General features: G+C 36.9%; 1 protein-coding gene across 1 annotated transcript in view; it reads right to left on the reverse strand.

Moving 5' to 3' along the window:
• Positions 1 to 23,311, reverse strand: part of USP12 (ubiquitin specific peptidase 12) — a gene marked incomplete at its 5' end in the record, with an annotated part of 37,185 nt that extends 13,874 nt beyond the window's left edge. The window contains 4 exons of the mRNA XM_010572678.1: positions 1,108 to 1,334; positions 4,871 to 5,084; positions 10,829 to 10,909; positions 23,180 to 23,311. Of these exons, the coding sequence (XP_010570980.1) occupies positions 1,108 to 1,334; positions 4,871 to 5,084; positions 10,829 to 10,909; positions 23,180 to 23,311 (654 nt within the window). The remainder of the gene's footprint in view (positions 1 to 1,107; positions 1,335 to 4,870; positions 5,085 to 10,828; positions 10,910 to 23,179) is intronic.
• Positions 23,312 to 23,373: the final 62 nt, after the last annotated feature.

The raw sequence follows: 23,373 nt of genomic DNA on the forward strand, positions 1-23,373 counted from the left end.
ACTCATGTTTCAAGAAGAAAAAAAAAAACAGTTCCAGAGCTAAAAGAGAAGCAATTGACAGTTGCCATGAAATAGTTATTAGGGAGGGGAAATCTACAAGAAAAGAAAATATGGTAGCTAGAAATCAGCACCTAAATTACTTGAAGTATCATGATCTACTGAAGTCTGCAGTTACATTACATATGACATTAGGAAGCTATTTTCTTTGAAATAAGAGAGGTGGGTATTTCTAGAAGACTGAGAAAATTACATGTGAAATATACAGATTTAATCTGATTAATTCCTCCTTTCCAATGTCATGCTGAAATATGTGCATTTCTAATTAAAGTTAAGGAAAATAGGTATGAAGTCATACAAAAAATACAGTCATTTAGCATTTTACAATACCTAAGGCATAGACCGTAACAGAATTGCTGTAATTTTCACAAATGTGCTGCTTTTTCTCTTTCTCAAGCAGGTAAAACTCAATTGTAAATTTTTCTGAAATATATGCTTGCTTTTATTGTAGAACTACTCTTAAAAGGAAATTTTAGTACAGCTTACTCAAAGAAGGAGTTTATTTCTCAGGGTCTACTATTAGAAGAATTCCTGTGGACAGACATTTAGGAAATGATTACTTTTCCTGCACATTAAGTTATGTTCTTTGAGAATCCCAGTCTACTGTCTCAATGCCAAACCCCAAGCATAGTATCTTGATTTCAATGGCTTGAAATTTAAAAACTAGAAATTGGTGGAAACTGATTGAGAATACGTATTTATGGAATGTATCACTAAGCATGACATCAAGTTATTAAGACATTATATGAGAACTCCACATCCCCAAGTAGCAGGCTTCTTTGCTCTTAGAAATACATCAATTTAGAATATCTGAATCTAAATTTTGAAGTTGATTATGATCACACTGACAAAAATTCAATTAGGCATTTTCCTAATATTGACCAAAAGCCTTTTCCCTACAACTCAAACAAAGAAAAAATCCAAACATTCATACAAATGTAAGATTTCTAAAGAAAGAAACTAATCTAGTATGTTAGTCTGTTGAAATAAATGAATCATGAAACATGAAGTTCTGAAACACGAAGTATACAAAGTAGATAACAGACTTACAGTTTCACACGTAAGACATCTGGTTTCATTAGTCAATGTTCCCTGAAAGATTTCATGAACCCAGGTTGGGTCTGGTGGGCTGTTATTTTCATTGTCGATGTTGCCATTAGGTAGGCGACCATTTTGTTTCTCTTGTTTTCTTTCCTCTTGCAAGATATCCGCAATTGTATTTAATAGATAGTTTAAGAACTCATGTGCATCCTGCTGCATGTAGTTATCAAAAAGCTCTACAAGATAAAACAACAGAAGATTTTAAAATTAATCGGTTGGTGCTATACTGCAAAAAAGTTTTTAAAAGAAGTCAAATTTCAAAACCAGTCTTTATTTCATGTCTTGAATCATTCATGACAATACAAAACCAATCCAAAATGCATACTTCCTAAACCAAGGCAAAAATATAGGGGGTGGGAAAAGGGGAGGGCAGGTCAGCTTATATTCACAGAGATCTCTCAGCTGATCAGAATTAACAGAGGAGTGAACCATTCTGCAAGAAAACTAGGGCATGATTCAACTACCTAAACATAGGTGTACATATAGTGCCACCTGAAATGTTATAGCTTATCCCATCCAGCCTCCAAATGCCAGTCCATGATGATTTGGATCTCCTACAAGGGCTATGCTATCTCTGCCAAGCTTAGGTCAATGTCTTCGATAACACAGGACATCTCAAATGGCATTAGATGTTGATATTTTCCAGAAATTAACTGAGAACCTATGACAGGAAATGTTTCATCATCTTTATGTTCTATCACAGGAAGAACATGAACAATAAATGCTCAAAACATTGCTTTATTTATTTTCACTTTTAGGGTTTTAAGTCCACTGCTGCTCTGTCATAAGCACAGTGTCATCAATACCAGGAATGAAAATAACATTAAGACTAAAGACTTAAAGATACTGATATTTTTAAACAACTATTTTCTTTCTCAAATCTCTTTAAATAAGGCAGCATTTGTAGAAGCCATGTCAAATCAGCCTAAAGTTCTAGCCACAGCAAGAGCAAATGGGTTTCAAATTAGGACTGTCTTTCAAGACCTGAAATACTGTTTCTGGACATTTGTATATATGGCACCTTTATTACTGGTGGGCTTGTTGGATAGATAATGATGGATTCACTATGGTTCCTGCTTCACGTCCTCAGTTTGTCAATATTTCTAAGCATAATAGCTTTAGGATTAATTCAGTGGAAGGGGAAGAGTTTCACTGGCACATACTTGCGATGTATAGCAATGATACAGATTAAAGCATGAAGTTGAAATCTCTTTCCTGCAAGTCTACTCTCTTGTTTATGTTCAAATTAGTACCACCTGGAAAACATTGTTTATTGTAGTTCCCTGGGATATCAAGCCCAGAAATCCTCTGCTGCTACAAATCCTCACATTAGGAATGGGACTAAGAAAACCATAAAGGCATTGAATCAGGTTTAGTAATAGTTACTACTTCTCTCTCTGACTAGGAATTGTTACAAGGAAATTTACCTGCCTATTTAAAAAGCATTCTATATCACTGCCTAATACCATACAAGTCTTTTAATGTGCAGTTACTTCACTTAATTGTAACTTGTAATTTGAGTGTAGTCCAAGAATACACTAAGAGACTGGCCTTCAGCGGAGGGATAGTTCCCAGGACTGGAGAGATGAATGAAAAAGATACACAGTGAAGCTTAAGTTTTGAAGTGCATACAGGGACTACATGGAAGCTTTACTATCATTCACGTGATAGCATCCAGGAGTAAACTTCAAATAGAAAAAAACCAACCCCTGAGTTATTAGCAAAGTAGGGAGAATCTGATGCTAATCTAGATCACTTGTAGAGGTTAAGTAGTGCATTAGGTCAGCCAAGCATATGAACCAACTTTATTTAATGAACTACTACACTATTTTTGAGAAGTAACAGTAAGTTCAACTCTGAATCTAGCCAACTGTAAGGTCTTTATTTAATCAAGTAAGTCAAGGCAGAACAAGACCTACAAGTCTCTTGAGGTAAAACACTTCAGAGGTTCTTCACAGCAGTACATTATGGACCTCTCAGGGCTAGGTGCCCAGTCAGTAAATTAGCATTATGTACAACAGAATGAAAGCTACACACTGTTCATTTTATGATTAGAAGAAATTTAAGCAATCATAACAGTATACCTTTGGCTGACTTCAAGCTAGCAGCTGCTTCCCAGCCAGTTAAGCTTTAAGGTCATTAATATATGTGTGTTGTATTCAGACTTTGAAAATAAAGATGGAATAGCAGTATTGTAGTCTGGAATACATTAAGATTATGTTCTCAGTCATAATCCTGGTATAGCTGGGTACTGACTGGAACAGCATCTAGATCAGTGTTGCATACCTACCTGATTCTTTAACTAACTCTTCTTTAAAGCTCAAAATTACATACCTTCACAATAAGCACTTAATAGCACATAGGATATCCAAGTAATTGCTGTCTGACAATTTAGCCATTTATTTGTAGAAAAGGTGAGAGTATCATCATTAAAAGAGACCCCAAAATCCAACAAGAACTTAACTTTCACATCTGATTTCTCTAATGAAGATTTTCCAATGGCCTCCTCCTGCTTAGAATTTGAGAGTCATGACATAATTAAGCATTAAAAAGAACACTTTCTAAAAAGACCTTAATGGCTCCTGTGGTTTACTTTCTGCTTTCCATTTGAACCATTCTCCATGTTTGCCATAATTAGTCAACATCCATTGACACAATGAACTATTTCTGTAAATGCATCAACATACAGCATACATGCTCAAGTATACTTATCAAAGAACTGAATGCCAGTTTTCTATTCTGCATAGGTAAGAGATTGTACATTACCTCAGAGCTTTGTTTAACAATATTATTACAACTCATGGTGTGCATTTGCTGGAGGGGTCACTTCAAATTAGGAATTTCATTATAATATTTTATTTCTTGTTTGTACTACAGAGATAGTCATCATAACATTTAAACACTTTTTTAGTCTGCATATATACTCTTGGAGAGATTACAACAGTATGAACATGTCTATTGCAGCAGTGTTAAATATGGTACCTCATAAAATTTATTTAAATTTAGCAGTTATTTTTTAGAGAAGTTTCATGATATGTTTTTATAAAAGTGTATCCAAATTGAGTAGTAGATTACAAGGTTTCATTTATATTTTGACATTGAATTATTTTCTAAAACATTTTGACTCATTAGTCCTGCAGAAAAGAAACAAGAAATGTTAAAAATCTCTAGAAATCTCTTGAAATTTAAGATAACAATTACACTAAAAAAATTTAGCCAAAACTACTTAGTGATTTTAAAACTCATTAATCCTTTAAAAAGTAAGTCAAGCTAATTATTGCATACATTCTAAATTAATTTAAAATTTTGTGGGTTTTTAAGCTAGATTCTTGCAGGGAAGTGTTAATGTCCTTTCCACATACTCAGCTGGGGAGACTGATTCCTGCATTCAAGGAATAATGCTTTTTTTAAACAGAACAAAAGCTTTACAGTGAATTTAGATTATAAAAATACAATTCATAGAGAGGAAAAATTAGCAAGCAATTTCACAAGCAGCCACTGACAATACACTTAGTTCTACATGAAGACAGAGAGACAAAGATTCTATCTCAAAACAGCTCCAGGGTTACACCCTTATTCTAGGGTCACCTCTTCTTTACACTGCAGGACCAAGAACACTTTCCATGAGTAACAAGTATGTAGTTATTCCACTATGTCAACTTCAGAATTAAATCACAGTTGCTATAATTATTACACAAGAAAAAAAGGTTACCATTTTCTTTTCGTAATCTTGTTATAAATTTCTTGGGAGGTATTACTCCAACTTTTTTCTTCTGGGTGGCTATACTGTGGAAGAGATCAGCTAAGCATGTAAGGAGATTCTCTTTTTTTCTTGGTTGACTCTTGTATGCTAAGACTTTGTCTCGAAATGGTCGACAAAAATAAAGTGCCTGAAGAACTGAATTGCAGTAGCATGTATTCCCAAACTATAAAATAAGAGAGAGAATTGTTAGGTTGCATTGTATTACTGTAGAGAGGTAAATTAAATCCAAAATATAAAAGAATGCATAAACAGGGGCAAATTTTCTGCAAGTCATTTCTTCTTGACTTTAAGATAGTAAAGCATATTTATGTTTTGCAAAGGATTAATAAGTACACTGTCTGTAAATGCAAGAAAAACCTAGGTAAATTTGAACAACACTATATAATTTTGTCTCACTTGTAAATTTAATATATTAGTAATGTTTTCCATTTACTTGGGTCAAAGTGTTCAACAAATACCACCAATTTCACAGCTCCCAAAATATGCCCAGGTAAAAATATCTATCCATCTACCACAAGTCAGCCACAACAGTAAAGAACAGGCACAGCATGACCTTGTACTCTGAAGAAATTCAGCTGTAAATTGAGAGCTTCTCAGACACTTCAGAAATTGGATTCTCCAAATCATATTAGTTGTGATCAAAGTCAGAAATAACTGCTTTAACCTGTTCCTATGCTTTCAGTTCTCATTTTAGGGTGACAGGATTGGCATTCAGGAGTTTTCTTAAAACAATGCAACATGGCTTGGTTAGGCTTAAACCAGTGGCACAGTTGGTAGTTTCAAATCAAGACTGAAAGGAAAAGAATGCACAATTTGAACATGCGCATTTTGAAGGAGGCAAGCCATGGAATTGAAAGGGGGCAAGCAGAATTAGCAAGAAAAGCATCCGTAACCCACTTTGTACCAGGACGCTCCAGATGTCCCTCTTGCCCAGACTCATTCCAGATCTTAGGTTCTTGAGTCTTGTGATCACTGACACTGTCTCCAGCTCACCCCAACACTGCAAACCTCCCCATCACCTCTGTGAAGGCATCATGAGCTGTCAGTGGATTGAGCCACTCTCATTTTATGCTGCCCTTCTCCAGTGAAACCTATTAACTAACACTGAAAGTGTGAGAAAAATCTTTATAAGGCCCTTAGCGAGTAATCCAACCTTTCATCTGCCGTCACTCAACCTGCAAATTTGAAGCACATACACACATTCTGTAAAATATGGAAATAACGTTCATATTTATGTTTTATATAAAGATAGTAGCATATACGGGTAGCAAATTCTAAGACTATATTGTGATGGGGAGACTGTTATGCAGCAAAAAGTACATTTAGAGATATTTTAAGAGCAGGTTCTTTCAACAGAGAAAAAGAACTAAAAGCTTTTACATCTTAGGAATAACAGGGAAGTAACTGGGTTTTGCTCTCTCCCAATTGAGACAATGACAAAGAAGAGCACTGTGCAATTTAATCACAAAACTGGAAAGTAAATTGTTTTTTTTTATTTTAAATAAATGAAATATGAAGAACTACTTTCTAAATACCCAAGATATACTCAAAGAATGAGTAATAAGTGTATTTTACAAAAGCATATTAAGAAGTCTTAAGATCTCCATAAAAAGTGAGAAAATAAATGCCCATTTTTATTTAAGCTAGGGAAAATGCTTATATTGGCTTCTTTGTGGTGCAGATCTGCACTCAAGTAGGTCAGTGAACTTCCTCTGAAGAGGAAAACCAGGGCTTTTTTTCCTTAAAGGAAGCAGATGAAATCACACAGTAGTTTATGTCAAAACATCTAATATTGTAAGCTAACTATTTATGAGTTTATAATCTTTTTATGACTATTTCTAATAACTACATTAAAATGTTAAGAAAGTTCTTAAATCAAATGGGAAAAGTGCTAAAACTTCTACAGCAAGTATCAAAAGATGAAAAGGCAGCAAATTAGAAATTGCATAACATCCCAATTTTAAAAAGGAACAGCCTGATGATAAATTAATTAGAATGGCAAACATGCAGTGAGAGATGACCAAAACATGGTCATCAACATATGAAATGACAGAGAACTCAGAACACTGAACAAAATTCAGATTAATTTAATATAAATGTATGTTAACCTACATGCCTGTGGGTAGGAAAAAAAAGCAAGTAGATTAAGTTCATAAAAGGTTTTCTTCAAATTCAGAAAGACAGTAGGCAACAGAAGATTGTTTGAAAATAAACTGCTGAAGAACATTTAATTAGTTCACATTTGTTTTATATCTAAAGCATCAATCTTCATCGCTTCAAAACCTAAAATCTTTTTAAAATAAAAGCTTCCAAACATTAAAAACTTATAATGGTACCTGTACTAAATAACAAGGGGGGAAAGGTGGGGAGGTTTCTAGACTAAGCAAATAGGGAATTTGTTACATGAATAAATGCTGGTCTTACCACAATTATTACTTTACTTCCCATCTTTGACTCCAATACAAAAGCACGCCCCTCATTTAGAAAACACCTTGCCCCAGTCTCTCCATCCTCCCACCACCTACTGAACACCTATACTTCACTTTCTAATTCTGCTTTTTCAACACTCAGCTCTCCTGCTAACCTGGCCAACAGAGCCCTTCCTTCTCCCGTCACTTTACAGTTAGCACTGCATCAGAAGCACAACACTTGTACGAAGTGCAAGCGCTGCACTGTATAATGAAACGCTTGTGAAGCCTGCCTCAGAATAACAGTAGAAAACTGTAAGAAAGACCATAATTGTAATTTTGTATCTTAAACTGTCAGCCTGTAGGGGATACTGAAACTCCTCTCTCTCATTCAGTGGAAGGTAATGAAGACTATATACATCAGAGCTATTTTAACCCATGTTCTCAACTGGTTCCTGGCTTGCCTCCTTGTTTCTGTGAGGACCATCTTAAGATGCGCGTATCTAAGAAAAGTAAAAAACCACATTTTCTCTTTTTTTCAGTTCATATTGTTCTTCTGTTCTAAATTCTGAGAAGTCAGATTATTTCCTTTCACAAAAATACTGCACTCTGTATGTTTCCCACACACACACCCTTTTTTTTTTTTTAAATTCCGAAATCAAAGCTACCACACACAAACCTGTGCGGAAATTGAAAAAAAAAGAGGCAATCAGGAAAGCTGCAACAAAACCACCACACACTCACTAAGGCTTATAGCCTTATAGTTTACTCTTCTGATGCAACATACAACTGGGAGGAAACTTGGTTGTTGAGCCCCACAGATCTACAAAAATGAACAAGAGATCTACAAGAACTTAGATCTGTTTAGAACACTGTCTTTGCAGTACTAGGGTCCCTCCCAGCTCTGATGCATTGGCAGCTCTGACAAATTTTATTTGTTGCAGTGGGCCACGCCAGTAAATAGGATTTTTCCAAAACACACAGATCCATTGCAAGAGACTGAATAACCAAACTTTCTCCTCTAGAAGTCTGATAAACTGCTGAAGAGCTGCCAGAGTAGCTCTTATGATACTAAAAATGTTCATTATTTCATACTCACTGGATAAAATAATTGATTTAATTTGTGAAGCACACAGATTTGAATAGCTTGCATTACTGCACTTAAGAGGGAAGAATGATATGCAGACTTGATGTTCTTTGTTGTCCATGGGATATCATACTAGTAACATTTTCATCTTACCACGTATCTTAAATATTTCCTGCTGATTTAGTGAATGGTACTGTCCTTTCAAGCTCAAGCTGAATTTTCCATTTAGAGCTTTCATTGACAGAATCAAACATCCCATCAACCATCTGGTCTTCCATATGCTTCCCATAATTGCCCTTTCTTAATTCTTCTTTTACCTCTCAAATTGTTCTTTCAGCATATCCTCTGAATAATCCTTATATTCCACCACAAAGCTGGAGAGAAGATAAGATAGTGCTTCTACCTTCTCTTCTTTTACACTACCTCTGGATAAATGCTACATTTACCATTGACAGATCTCTATTTCAGAATTGCCATCTTTATCTAAAATCCTGTCCTGCATTCCAGACATCTCAAACGGCTAGCTATCGCACAGTTAGAAGGGAGCTACTGATTTCCACATTACCTCCATTTTTCCATTACTCTGGACAAAGTTAGGACAAACCAAATCAATAAACACATTAGAAAAATTTAGCAGTAAATGTTAATGAACCTCTAAGAGTTTCACTTCCTGTAATTGTTATAAACAATTAGAGAAATCAATGAAGGCAAAAATTGTGATTTCTATCACTTCTTAATCTAATAGTACTCTTAATTTAATATCTAATTATCTAATATTTCTTTTAATTATCATTAGCTCTGTCATTCTTTCTGAATGGCCATTGGCCATAGTTTGCTAATGAAGAGGTCACTACCTTTCCTTTTCCCGATAGACTTAAATTCTGCAAGCTTTTCACACATTTATGGGATATACATACTGTGTTAGTAAACACAATCTGTAGAATGGATCTGAAAACCATCCAAGCAACAATATGACTGAATTTCCTTAGCCAACCACTGTACCTGAAAAACACAGCACCAATGTGCCATAGATGTAACGGAATCCCATTTTACTATTTGTTACAATTCAAATAATTTTGGTCCATAAAACTTTATTGTTTGAAGCTAAAATAAGCAACATTTCTGTACTACACAGAAAGTTAAGAGTATAGCTGCCTGCCTCTTATGTGTATGGCTGAGGGCAATGACTTAAAAGACCAATCTCCCCTCAAATTTACTCCCTCTGGCCTACAGAAAGCCAGAATTTGTTGATTCATTATATATTAGGAAGATTGCCCTTTATTGAAACTTTTCTTAAGGGTACCAAATATGTAAAGCTTCAAGATTAGGCATACAATACAATTTTACTGTTAAGTCTTAAATCCCCTCTGGACTTGGACAAGAAATTAGGAAAACAGGTTATCTGTCAATAGAATAACAGATTTGAGAAAAGGTAAGAACAGCTTTGACAGAAAGCCTAAACTCTGCTACAGAACAAACAACAACAAATGTTAACAGTTAAACTACCATATTTCCTCTTTTCAGAGAAACAACGCATAATTTTGAAGGTATTTCAACTTTCATGAGAAAGGAAAAAAATTACTAATTTAAGTCATGGCATTTGAGATGCATGTAAGTCAGCTTATCAGTAAGAGTGTTTACTGACTGCACAGTGTCTACTTGGATTGCAGACTCTTGAACCACGTCAGTGCTAAGAAGCTAGAGGTAGAGGCATACGTTATAGTAGCAAGACAGCATTAGAAGTAATTAGTTTCATTAAGAAAAGCAGTATGACAGCTCTTGCTAAATCAACTTGGTTTAAATATGTACTTCCTGAAGCCCCAATAAAGAAAATCATTTAATATTTCATTTCAGAATAATGCAATTTCTAACAAGATATACTTTTCATAGGTAATACCAGAAATTAAAATTTAAATTATTCCTTAAAACTAATGACTGAATCGAACAATTCAGTATGTTTTTTCCACCACTGCTTTCCCCTTTGGGCTCAGTATTTTTTTAAAATCTTAATAAAAATGGCGGATGCGAACACTTCATATCATCAACAGTCTTCCACAGATTTTTTTTTTTACTGTATTTATTCACTTAGATTGGCATATTATGAACTGCAAGTTACATATTTTAAACAGCATTTTTTTTTAAGACATATATTTTAATAGCAAGAAAGTGATTTAAAAAATACCCTACAATTCATAAAATGAAATAAAGCATTAAATACACAGTCTAATTTCAACAATTATTTCAGTAGCCTATTTCAACAAATACACTGAAAACTGAAACACATTTCAATAAGTATGTATATTCAATGACTATATCTTTTGGTGGTTTAATTATTCACTCAGTTGCAGTCTTGTAATTTAACAAATCCGCTCATGACATGTCAAAGCAATGAAGTTATGGACTGAAACTTACATTAACCAAACCAAAATAGTGCTCATTGACTGGAAATTGTTCCGGACCAATCTCTTTCTCCAAAGCTGAGGCATTGGCGCCCTAGAAAAAACAAAAGCAGCAAAATGTTAGTGTTGCAACTATGTACACATTGAATTTAACTAGCTGAGAAAAAAAAGTGAAGATTTTTTGGCAAGGATAAATGACCAAAACCAACCAACCAACCAAAAAAATCCTGAAAAAAAACCTGGTCACAACTATAGACCTTGTTAACACCAAACCAGCATCTTCATATCTCAGACCACAGACTTTGGGTTTACTAAGCTTACTTACAGTGAAGCTCTCTCTAGTCAGAAGGGAGAAAAACAAAAATAAATGAGAGACTAAATATAGAAAACGGATGAAACACCTTCCTGTCTGTACCCTGGAGGGAGGGAGAAAGTGGAGTTTGTGACCCAGCTCAACAATCATACATGGCAAGTTAACCAAACTTGTTTAGTTAGTCTATTGCTGAATGCAAAGACAAGCTTGGAGGCAGGATAATATTAGCCATGAATGCAGAAAAATCAGTCCTTTGAGTTCTCTGTTGATTTGTACTCTCAGGGTGTTTAGATTGTCCACAAAACTATTTCACGCAGGTCTTAAAGCAGACAGGAAGTCTTCTGTGCCATAACTTAATGCTTACACACTTATTATAAAGAACCTAACACTCTTTCACCACAAGAAAATTATTTCAATATAATCCAAAATACCTTAGAGATATGTTTCCAGATATGTTCTGTTTAAAAACATCTCAAAGTAAGTTATATCATTTTCATGTATTTTCATGCAATTACACTGTTTTGATGTTCTGTATTTATTACTTTCACTGGAGCTTCTTTAATAACAGTTGCATTAATATGGTATTGTAAAGCAGGTGATACAAGTCCAAATGGTATGCTCCTCTTAACAAGTGTAATTTTCATACTGTATATATGTACATTATAGCACATTTCAGAAAAAGTTAAGAAATGCAGACTGTTCATAGGAAGCAGAGAGACTGGTCTATTCCACTTACACTGAAAATATAAAATGTTCAAAGTGCTTTGCTAAATACCTTAAGCTTTGTAAAATTAAAAGACAAGATAGTACATCTAGTGTTGGTGTGCATTACAAATGCTGCAGCCTTTGCCCAACAAATCTGTTGGGTCTGAGCCTCAAAAAGTCAGACAAGGTAACTTTGGTTAGTCTGTGGTTCCAACTGATGGCTGTTCACTGAACTGGTGCAATAAACATTGGGTTTCAAAGGAAAGAGAAGGGTTTTTTTATTTAGAGACAGAAAAACCTCTACTCTGGAAAATTCAGAGAACACAAAAAACTAGCTTTCTATGAGGTCTTACACTGATTGCTTTTAGAGAAAAGCAAATGTATCCTACTCTAAATCCCTTTTGTTGCACACAAAAATACTGATACATATATATCCTCTATCAAACTAATACATGAGCATGAATATTCCAGTCTAAAGTCAGGCCTAAGTGAAGCTAAAATAGCAGAGTATGCAGCAAAGAATCTTAAAACCAGATGCAACTCCTTCCCAACATGTTCCTTCTTTGCACCAAAGATGTAGCAAGTAGCCCTGGACGTTACAATAAAATTAAATCAAAATTACAACCTGCATTAAAAACAGCATGCAGGATTTCACAGATTAATTACAGATAGGGGGAAGGGGGACAGAATTCTAATTAGGACTGTATCATAATGTATAAAATGAAAATGAAATTCTGACATGTGCTATCTGCTGTGACATGATTGTGGTACTGCAGAACTTAAGAGTGGTTACACAATCCAGCTTAGTAGTTCTGAAACTGGAAACACATGGTCAAAGGCCCATTAGGAGGTAACAACTTTAACTAGAATAGAGCAGAAGACAGCATAACTCCACACTTGAGACAGTACAGCTCTTCTCCATTTACAACACAGCCCCAGCTGCTTTTTCATCAGTCATATCCCCTGCAATTATCCAGCATGATAAAGTCTCTTCTTTACTGGCGATTTTGCTGCAGGGTTTACTACTTTAGAAGCTGTTCTCAAATGGTGATGTTGGTGGTAAGGAAAAGGGGTATAAACCCTCATTTAAGAGTAAAGCACTCCATGACTTCTGAATATTTAGGTTTGCAAACTTATTGAAATACACCCACGAGCTCTGGCAAGATGGATATTATTTACAAATAAACTAGAAAAAAAAAAAAAAGGAACCGTGGAGGCCTTTTTATCCTATTGTTAAAATCTCTACTTCTTTAAAAATAAATAAATTCAAGAGCAGACCTTTAGGAAATTCTTTCTCTTTTCAAAGCCAGGGTGGAGTAGCTGCTTTATTCTATCTTTGGAAGGAAGAATATTATGGTATAAACTTTGATGTTTCTGTTTTGTACAGACCTGAACACTGTATTTAGTTTTCCAGCACAATAAAAATCCTGACTTGGCAATAAGAAAGACATGCTAAGATACTCCAATATTGTTATGGTTTTCTGATTATTCAAGGCTGTTTCATTCAAGGCTTAGACTTTCACATGATTTCAAAGCACAGCATTACCTATGTTTGAATGCAGTTGTTTATGAATGTTTTATTACTACAAACCAGCATGGATGATTTACACGAATATAAAACCCCTCAAGCTACTTAAGACTTCCCTCTACAGCTCTCTTTTTTACTGTCATAAAGTATGTTATTCGTCCCCCCAAAGTAATCATTTATACTGTGCACTGTGTGTTGGTTGCAGAGCGCGAAAACATAGCATGCAGCAGGGGCTTCAAAGAGTACACTAAAATCCATGTTCACATTTGACCCATAAAAGCTATTTTAAAAGCTAACTATCCCTGGCTGCAAAACGTTTCCCGCTCATTATTACAGTACACATTATCAATCCCAGTTGACTCTTCCATTATGCAAATACAGATGCAGAGGGGAAGCACTGCAACACCACCAACTATTATGGTACCATATCATCTTTAAGGTTTAAGGCAGAAGTGGAGTCTATCTCTTTTCATCAGCCAAGATGGACCTACTGGGCTTGGGATCTAGACTTGGGAGATTTCAGCCTGTGAAGTATGCTGCATAGTGTAGAATTTCTTCCTCTACCACTTAACTGGGATGCAGGAAGATCCCAAAATGAACCTCTTTTTGGGGGGCTCACTGAACAACCCTTACAATAGGTGCTCTCAGTCCCCACACAGCAACTTGGCTTTGACATTGTGCAGGGGACAGAAAGGCACATCATCATCTTTCGTTAGTATACCCACCCACAGTTTCCCCTACCCTTCTGAGCGGAAGCACACAAGGTCATTACCCAGAAGTGGGAAGGAAGAGAGGCACAACAGATGTCAAAAAAAGGTAATACTGCAATAGTACTGGCATTTGCAACAGTTTTTGCATCATACTAGTACAAAACCTATACATCACCAAACACTGCCTTACATTACCCTGCTTCCAGCACAGAGATAATTATACAGGCATACAGAACATGTATTTGTCATAGTTAATGCAATATAGCTTTACAAAGTGGGAAGTTCAGCAACTACTGTGTGTATACAAGAGAACAATATGAAATCAAGATTTGCTTAACTTCTATTTGTTATTGAAAATGATCCTGAAAACAATGTTAAAGCATCAATAATCATAAAAGAGTGTTCTCACACATAATGAAAGTTAGGTATAAAGCTGAACTACTGTACACTTTGTCCTGTGTTGAGTAATCTTAGTTTAACCATGTTCAAATCAGTTGAACACTTACTGCTTAAATCCCCCACCAAGTTAAAGAAAAAGGCTATACTATTGCATTTATCAAAGATCCCCTTAAATGCTAATTTCTTAATGAAGGGATTAAGACTCCCTCCCCACATTTACCATGGAAGGCCCTTAATCAAGTTTCTCAACTTTTATTTTCAAAAGAGCTCAAGGTTTCTATAAATTAACACATTTAACATTAACCAAATGAGTGTTTTATTTCAGTTTAGTGGAAACAAAGCCCGGAAAACACAGTGGGAGAGGAAAGTGTAGTATCTTTTAATTAAGTTGAATTTTCCTGATTTTCAAGTTTTACAGATATACGTTCTCCCAAAGTTCTAAAATAAACTAAAAAAGCCTTGATATTGTACATTTCAGTGGAAAAGGGGGAAAAATATAAAGTGCATACATCTGATGGGGTTTTTCATTTGTTTAGTTTTTCACTTGCTGAAGCAGCAATACCCTTAAATGCCATTTCTGCTTTCATTATTGCCTTTTCTCACTCCTTCAGAGGTCACACTGTTGTGGTGCTACATGTTGAACTAGTACTCCTGAGATACACTAACAGCTAACATATGGCTAAGCTAACTGGAGCCAATCTGTAAAGCAAATCGGTTGGTGTTTATGATCTGACATACACACTTTGGGTTTCAGAGGGTTTTTGCCAGATTAGTTCTAGGCTGGCTCTGTGACTGACCACCCAGCTGCAGCTGAACTATGTTGCTTCATTTAGTTTCCTCCAAAAGGAATCTAATTTATGCACTCTAAGACCACTCCCAGATGCAAACCAAATTATGGTAAATTGGGATACCTGGGAGAATCACTTCAGAACTACACACACACCTTACCTGAAACAAAACACTAATGAAAATGCACCCAGCACTTGTCTAAAGAAAGAAAAAAAAGGCACCCTATATTAAAAATACTGTCTAAAACCATGTCAGCAGGCAGGCAAACAATTGCAGTTTTAACCGTGTTGTTATTATCCAACGTAACAGGCAGCATTTCTCTTTACAAAGTCTTGATTCATAACCAGCCTAATGTGCTTTGAAGATTACACTGGTCTTAGTGTTATAGTGGTTGTATGGGGGGGGGTTGATCTATTCCTTTCTATAATAAGTATCAGTTGATAACTTGGTGGGTCATCTTTCACTAGTTTGCTGTAACAGCTTTATTCTCTAGCTTTATTGAGTTGTAATTTTCCCAAGTAAAACCAAAAATTTCACCTTTAAAAGACATTTCTTATGTCAAAACTTACATTTGTTGTCAAAATTCTGAAGATCCATTTCTCCCTTCATACATGCACTATGCTAGATCCTTCCCTCCAATGCTCTTCACCTCCCTCAAGAAGCAAGTAACAATAAAGATAAAAGGTGACTCACATAACTAAACCACGTTGCATAGGAATAGGTAAGCACAATTTTTTAAACATGACCTTAGCTATAGGTAAGTGAACAATAACACCCCCCACCCCAAAAACAGAACTTTCATTCTTCCTAGTGACAGAAAGGCATTACAAGTAAAAGGGAAACTCAGTAACCAGGAATAGCAATGTTTTCCTGAACAAGAATGAAACATTATAAGTGTAAAATTAATTTATTTATAATTCACAAAAATAAATCTCAGTATAGAAGCACTCATTTACTAGTGCTTTCACCTTTTTTTGCCATGTGTTAGAAGACTCTTCCTTGTCTGTGGCACTACGGAAGGTGTACAGAATTTCATAGCCTACACTAATTAATGCACTGTGACTGATGGAATCTTCTGTTAAAGAAGAAATACATAATTCTACTCTTCTTATGTTTTATCAGAATATGTGAAATCATACTTTTCCAACTGTTTATATGAATCAGGATTAAGAGCAAACAGAATAGCTATATTAGATCAGTTTATATCTGTTGTTCTGAGTGCAACCAAAATGGAAACACATCTCTTTTGACACTGTTTCTAGCCCAGGAAGCAGAAGTGAAATATGCTGAGTGGGATTCAACAATCCTCCTTGTTCATTTATTTGCAAAAGAACATGCGTCAGTAATACACAACTTGATAATCCAGCTATGAAATATTTGGATAGTTTGAGTTCATATTTTTAAAATACTTACAAATTTGTGTTATTTTATTAATTAATTAGTTTAAGACTAATAGTCCTGTATATTCTAATCACATGCAGCTAAGACAAAAGGTTTTTCATTGAGTACAAGGTGAAAAATTCTCTGCCTGGGCAAGGAAAATGATAGCACAGCACAAAACTACCTTCTTTTCACATTTGGTATGTCTACCAAACCCATCTTTCTGAGACTCCACTGAGTATACGTGATGTATTTTCCTTCACAGCAACTAGATATAGTCATACATCCTTCTGTTTTGAATACTGAAGTCAAAGATAAATTACTCTCACATATGAAGCTGTGACTCGGGAGAATTAGGGCTCTGAGCTTGGCTCTTTCGTAGAATGGATCTTCAAAACATGAAAAGGTGTAACGATGCTTCTACAATTCTTCCCCAATTGCTGCCAGACTTGAAATGGACTTCATCTACTACCCTCAATACAGAATGAAGTCATATTGCTATGAACTAAAATACTGCCAACAAGTCATATTTATACTGTATAATTCCAGAAGATTCCTGGGGTAACACTGTTTATGATATCAGGTGCCTTTGCTTCAGTTTCCTCCAATCAGATGGATTTTCAATAGCATTGATGCAACACATCTCATAATGACACTTTTTAAGTGGGGTCCCAAAAGATCAAAACTATTACCTTCAAAAGACTTTTAGTTAAATGTTGAACTACACTAGCAGACAAGATAGGAAGTCTGAGAGATGTATTTAAAAGAAGAACTGATGGTAAGCTTAGAAATCTTTCACTGCCTAAAAAGTACAGACAGTTATAAGCATTGCATTAATTCTTTTAGAAAAATCAGACTTACCTAATCACCCAAAATGCAGCGAGGCGGGAAGAACACATTTACTCAACCACTTTTGCCAATAAACTGCCCACTGTGGTGTCTTTCACATGCTTTTTTTAACCCACGTAATTCCCGCTCATAAAAACAAGTATGTTGCTTTTATAATTTCCCATTTTCATGGAATTATAAAAAGAATTTGAGTTATGAAAAATTGTAAAAATTTTTTCCAGTTCTGGCCTACTTATGTTAATAAAGCATTCTGGCTGTATGCTCAAAAAGATCTAGATGTTTTTGCCCTCAACTGAAAGATCAGATAGACCTTATTGAAATAAATAATTTGTTAAAAGCATTTAACTTTAGCAAACTTCCTAAGCTAGGAAAACAAAAGTTATTCCCTGCACAGTGCTTTTATATACCTCTTTTCTTCAACAAACTTGAAAGAGAAAAGTAGACAATTTAAATTAATGGACAGATATCCTTTTACTACATTTTTACAGAATGATTCCTAGAAGTTTTAATACAAATTATTTGCTTCAAGACTTTAAAAAGGAAATACAAAGACATATAAATGACCAATCTAAATATTCAAGGTTTGTGTAGTAATAGGATCACTTATTCTCACTGACACAGCTAAAAATTCTGTTGGCAAGACGAGAGTCCAAGTTGGTATTTCCTTGTTTCTTTGTGCTTAGAACTTGCAAGATGAATATATGTATACATACAGGTAAAAAGAAAAAGGAACATTTACATAATTGAAGTTACCCAACTAAGTAATAAGCCAACTGAATAATTCTCTGTGCTGGTATAAATATTGCTTTACAGTTACAGAACTTCAGGAACTTTTTCCTTCCTGTCTCATATTTGACATTTGTTTTATATTAGAGTCAAATTCATATTTTGATGTAAATTTAAAACAAATTTGTCTAAATTAATTAGTATACTAAGCAGTGTCACAAACCCAGTAATTTAAAGAGCAAATGTACAGACTCATCTTTTATTACCATACTGTAGCATGTTACATCTACAAAAATGATGATGACAAATGCCGCAATCATGCTTGAATCTTAGTGTCATATTTATCATGAAATATTCTCCTGATAAGAACTCCAACAGATGAGTGAACCTCCCTGCTGTGGTTTAAGCTCTTGCCCCAACTGCCTAACAAATACTTCTCCAAAATTTAATGTGGTTGCAACAGAATCACCACAACAGAACATGTGCCTGAACACTTCCAGTCCACTGATAAAGGTGGACTCAGGTCATGATACCAGAGTGAAACGCAGTGGCTGAGACACAGCACATGTTCCTTCTTGCCAACCCAGTCAGCAAGTCAGACAGCTGGATAAAGGAATAGCATAACACTGCTATTTTCTCTACGTTACTTTAGTCCTCGCCTCCTCTGCTTTCTTTTCTATCACCTCCTCACTTTGAAGCTATATTTTTCCACAACTTTTCTTTCCTTGCTGTAACTCTCAATTCTCACTTCTTCCAGCATGAGTCTTCTGTGGAATCTGTTAACCCAATCATCAATTAATGTTTAAGTATTATAATTTGTGCTTCAGAGACAGTGCAATTAGAAGGAACAGGAGTGAGTACATCATCGCCATTTCTGGCTGACTGCAAACTCTGGCAAACATCAATTTACATTAAGCGCAGATTTCACAATCAGGTTTGAAAACCCTATTGTAAACAAATAACTCCTTAAGCAGTAATGAAGTCCATATATGTATGCCTATCTCACTGTTGTTTATTAAATTTTCCTGCAATTAAGTGTTTTTATAAAGCCTCTCTGCTATGACATCGGAGGTAGGGGCACGGCAACCTACCCTCAGCTGGGCACTTCAGGGTCTGTTTCTTCTAAGCTGCCTTTTTTTCCCCACATGCTTGTTTGAACTTAAGTACCTCCCAGACCTCTTCATCGTTGTCAAATTTGACTGAAATGGGCAAAAGGGTACTGATGTCAGTACCCTTATACAGGAGACAGGCAGGAAAAGGACAATAGCCAGCCATTCAGCATGACTCCACAAGTCTTACTCATTTCAAAAACAAAACAAAAATTTGGATTGTAAGATATGCACAGACTTCTCGTGCAGAACACAGTTACATCATACAATCGACATCTAGCTACAAACTTTGTATTTGATGTATTTGATTTGTTGGGGGACTGAATTGATCAGGAAAGACATTCAGTGACACTGACGCTGTATATAAGATGCTAAACTGGCAGATAGAGAAGGGAACATGTAGACAAATACCTGAAACATGAAGAAAAGATTTTCATGTCTAATGCTACTGCTTGTAGATTAGCATCATTTTTAAACTTCATTAAACTTTTTCAGGTTGTGCTAACATAATCAACCAGTTTCTAGAAGAAACACTGAAAAACATGTACCACTACCATTACAACTTCCTTCTGTATGTCTGAGACTGACAGCTTTGTAGCTTCTAAGCTACAAAGATAATTTCTATCTTCTCTTTGCCTCAGCTACTATAGGACTTCATACCTTTCAACTGCTGGCAAGCGTTTGCTGGATTCTAGACAACAGAAGCAAAAGTCAGAAGTACTAGATTCAACCTCTATTTTATGGTGAGTATAGCTTGGGGCACATCTTCATTGCGGTTAGCATGGGTTACTCTACCACTTCTCAGCCGTGCATAAAAACCCCATATAATTCAGTCAGGTAAGACTTTGACTGCAGTTTAATGCATGGATGAGGGTAAAAGACCAAGTTCTACTTTTACTGCAAAGACATTAAAAAAAACACCACACCCCACCACCACCCCCAACACACACTTTTAACCTCATCCATTTTGCAACAAGAACAGTGGCTAAACCGCTGCAGCACAAAGGTATTTTCCAGTGCTTTTCCACAATCTCCAGCCTTGTAATTAAGACTTACTACAGCACAAGGAACCACAGGAGTGGTGATGTAGAGCAAAGGAGTCCAAGGAAGCTCAAAGGGGATACAACACTAGAAGACAGTACTACAGGAAGAGCTCTGTCATCACTGGTATGAACACTGGAGTATAGATCAATGAACTAAGGAAGCATACAAAGGAACCAACCCTTTGTAGACAGAATGTGCTCTTGTAAGATCATCTCAAAAAGCACCGTGCCTAACAAACTAAAAATACTGGATATCACTCTTCACTGTACCCACACAACCTGCCAGTACTGTAAAATGTAATATATTGCATTCTAACATTCAGAGCTTGAACAACAAGTATAAGATGCATAAGCATAAAATATAAGGGAGTCAGCAGAAGTGAAACTTGTATTTGGATAAAAAAAGGAAGTCATGAAATGCAGGACTGGGATGGAAGAGCTTCTTCAACATACTTACAGACTGCTCTGTGACAGAATATAGGTTTGTGTAGACACAAACTGTCTCGTGACAAAAATTGCCTGTTACTGGTTTTGTACTAACCAAACACAAGAAGAGAAGCAACAGCCTGAGAGTTCTTGTAAGAAGCAAGGGGAAAGGCAAGAAAAACTTGTAAGAATTTTTAGGAAGTTGTCTGGCAGTTTATCCAACAGTGGGTTGACACGAAGAAGAATTGCCAGAAAAAAACCCAGTATACTCAGCAATTATATTCCTTTTTGTTTTTGCAAAATGTATGCTTAAACATGAGTATATGACTTTTGCTATAATTAAAAAGATCTGCCTGACCATAACCACATTGTTCTAAACAACTCCACAGTAAATACAAAGCGTTTCTACCTTTACCGGAATATTCTTAAGCACAATCTTATATTATCTATTAAGTGTTAAAAAAACTTTTACAGCAGGTATCCTACGCTAGCTGTCCCATCTCACAGCACTATTAAAGCTCATGCATCAGAAAGGCACAGGAAAAATCTTATGCATGGAGTTTATCCACCTCAGTGCACATGATTATGATTGGACAGATAATACCTAACTGCCGTCAGAATTTCAGCTTCATGGATATAGACACTTTAGTTAATCATAAGAAGATTTTTAGTTGAAAAAATTGTTTTGGGATTGACCTAAATGTCAATGACATAACGTCAATGACATAATGTCATTTCTAATACACATACATACAGAATAATCTTAAACTAGCTGCTTGGCCAGTCCAGACCTACAACTTCTACGGTGTCTAGAAACAGAAAAGTGAGGTCCCATACTGGACCTAAATCAAGAGGCCAGCACTGAATTTATGTTGACACAAAGGCTTGTGGTCAAGTGTGGGTGAAAAGATGTTAGCTAGAATTGCAGTAAAACGACACTATCGTAGCTCAAGGATCAATCATACCGTCTCCTCAACGGTCTCACCTAAAATCTAACTTCTTTAGAGAATGAAAACTCCTGAAGTACATGGTATACATCCTACAATATTTGGCCATATAAAGATGTTGGTATACAGCTCATGAATTCAATAACTCAGACTCTCCAAGTCCCAATGAAAAAGATGTGACCTCCCATATCACAAAAAACATCACTCCAGCTGATCAACAACCACCTGAGCAATCTCACCCCATGGGCTTACAGATATCTATTCAAAATTCTCACGGGCCACATCTAAAATGTCTGTTTGAGATGTAAAGCCTCTTTGCAGCAAGATTTATGAAAACCATAAATCAGTTTCCAATAATATAAAATGTAAGCATTTCCCACTGTTTGATGTTATGAGACATTATAACCCTCAATCAGCAAATTAACAAACTAGATGACAGAGTGTTTTTCCACTTAACCATCTCTTCCCTTCCCCCCCAGAAACACATTTGGGAACAAGAACTTTCATTTGGCCGTGGAACAGGTAGAAAAGAGCACAAATGCAAGATCTTCAGCCCTGAACCATCAACACATCTCTTCCACGGCACGTAGTAGCTTCTGCTGACTAAGGGATATTTCCTCCCTTAAACCCAGCACTCCTGCACCAGTGGATCTACGGAGCTCCCCGCCCCTCTTTAAAGAAAACCCCGAGAGCCTCATCACATCTGTGTAACTGCTCGTAGCTCTAATTTATCAAGCAAGAGAGTAATGAAAAAGCAAACCTTGGGAAGAAGCCTCCTATCGGGACCTGGATCGATGCAAACAAGTCAAATTACATGCCAACGCGTGGAGCGTGCTTGGCTGAGCAGATCACGCGGGACGCGAACACTTTTCCGGGTAACCGGAGGAGCACCCCCTCTGCTAACAGCCGAGGCGGCCACGGCCCCACCACACGGGGAGAGTACTCGGAGAGCTGGGGGCAGTTCCGAGGTGTAATTGTAGTAAACGTATAGTTTCTAGAAACCCTGCCCTAAAACCGACATCGGCCGCAGTAAGCAGCCCCGAACTCGAGGCAAACGTCCTAAAGCTCTCCCGCCCGGCACGCTTCGGGGAAAAGCTGTGCTCGGTACGACCCCGCGCTTCCACCCGCTTCACGCTCAGGGCTCGCCCCCCAGCCCGACCCGACCCAATCCCCTCAGCGCCTGCATCCAAGTTGAGTCTCTCCAAAGCCGATTAACCCCCGGCTCCGCTTCCGATCCCCCGCCCACGGCAGCTCCCCCGGGGCCGGGGACGCTTCCCCGCCACATCACCCGCCGCCGGGGCGCTGCGCAAAAAAACCCTGCGGCCCTCCCCCGCGGACCCTTCCCCACAGCCCCTTCCCCACAGCCACCGTGCCCGGGGAGCCGGCAGGGCAGGAGAGGGCCACCCCCGACCCCGGCCCCTCGCTGCCTCCCTCACTCACCATGGTACAGATGGAGGCGATTTTGGAGACTGTCATTAGGATTTCCATCCGCCCAGCGCCATCTTCCGCCCAATCACAGCGCCGAGCCGAGCGGAGCCGGGCCGGGCCGGGCGGGAGTAGGAGGGGAAGGGAAGGGAAGAAGGGAAAGCAGGCGACGGGACCGGGAGCGGCCCCCGCCGCCAGAGCCCGCCGCG

The sequence above is a fragment of the Haliaeetus leucocephalus genome, unplaced genomic scaffold, assembly GCF_000737465.1.
Source record: "Haliaeetus leucocephalus isolate CR32 unplaced genomic scaffold, Haliaeetus_leucocephalus-4.0 Scaffold351, whole genome shotgun sequence".
Taxonomy (NCBI): domain Eukaryota; kingdom Metazoa; phylum Chordata; class Aves; order Accipitriformes; family Accipitridae; genus Haliaeetus; species Haliaeetus leucocephalus.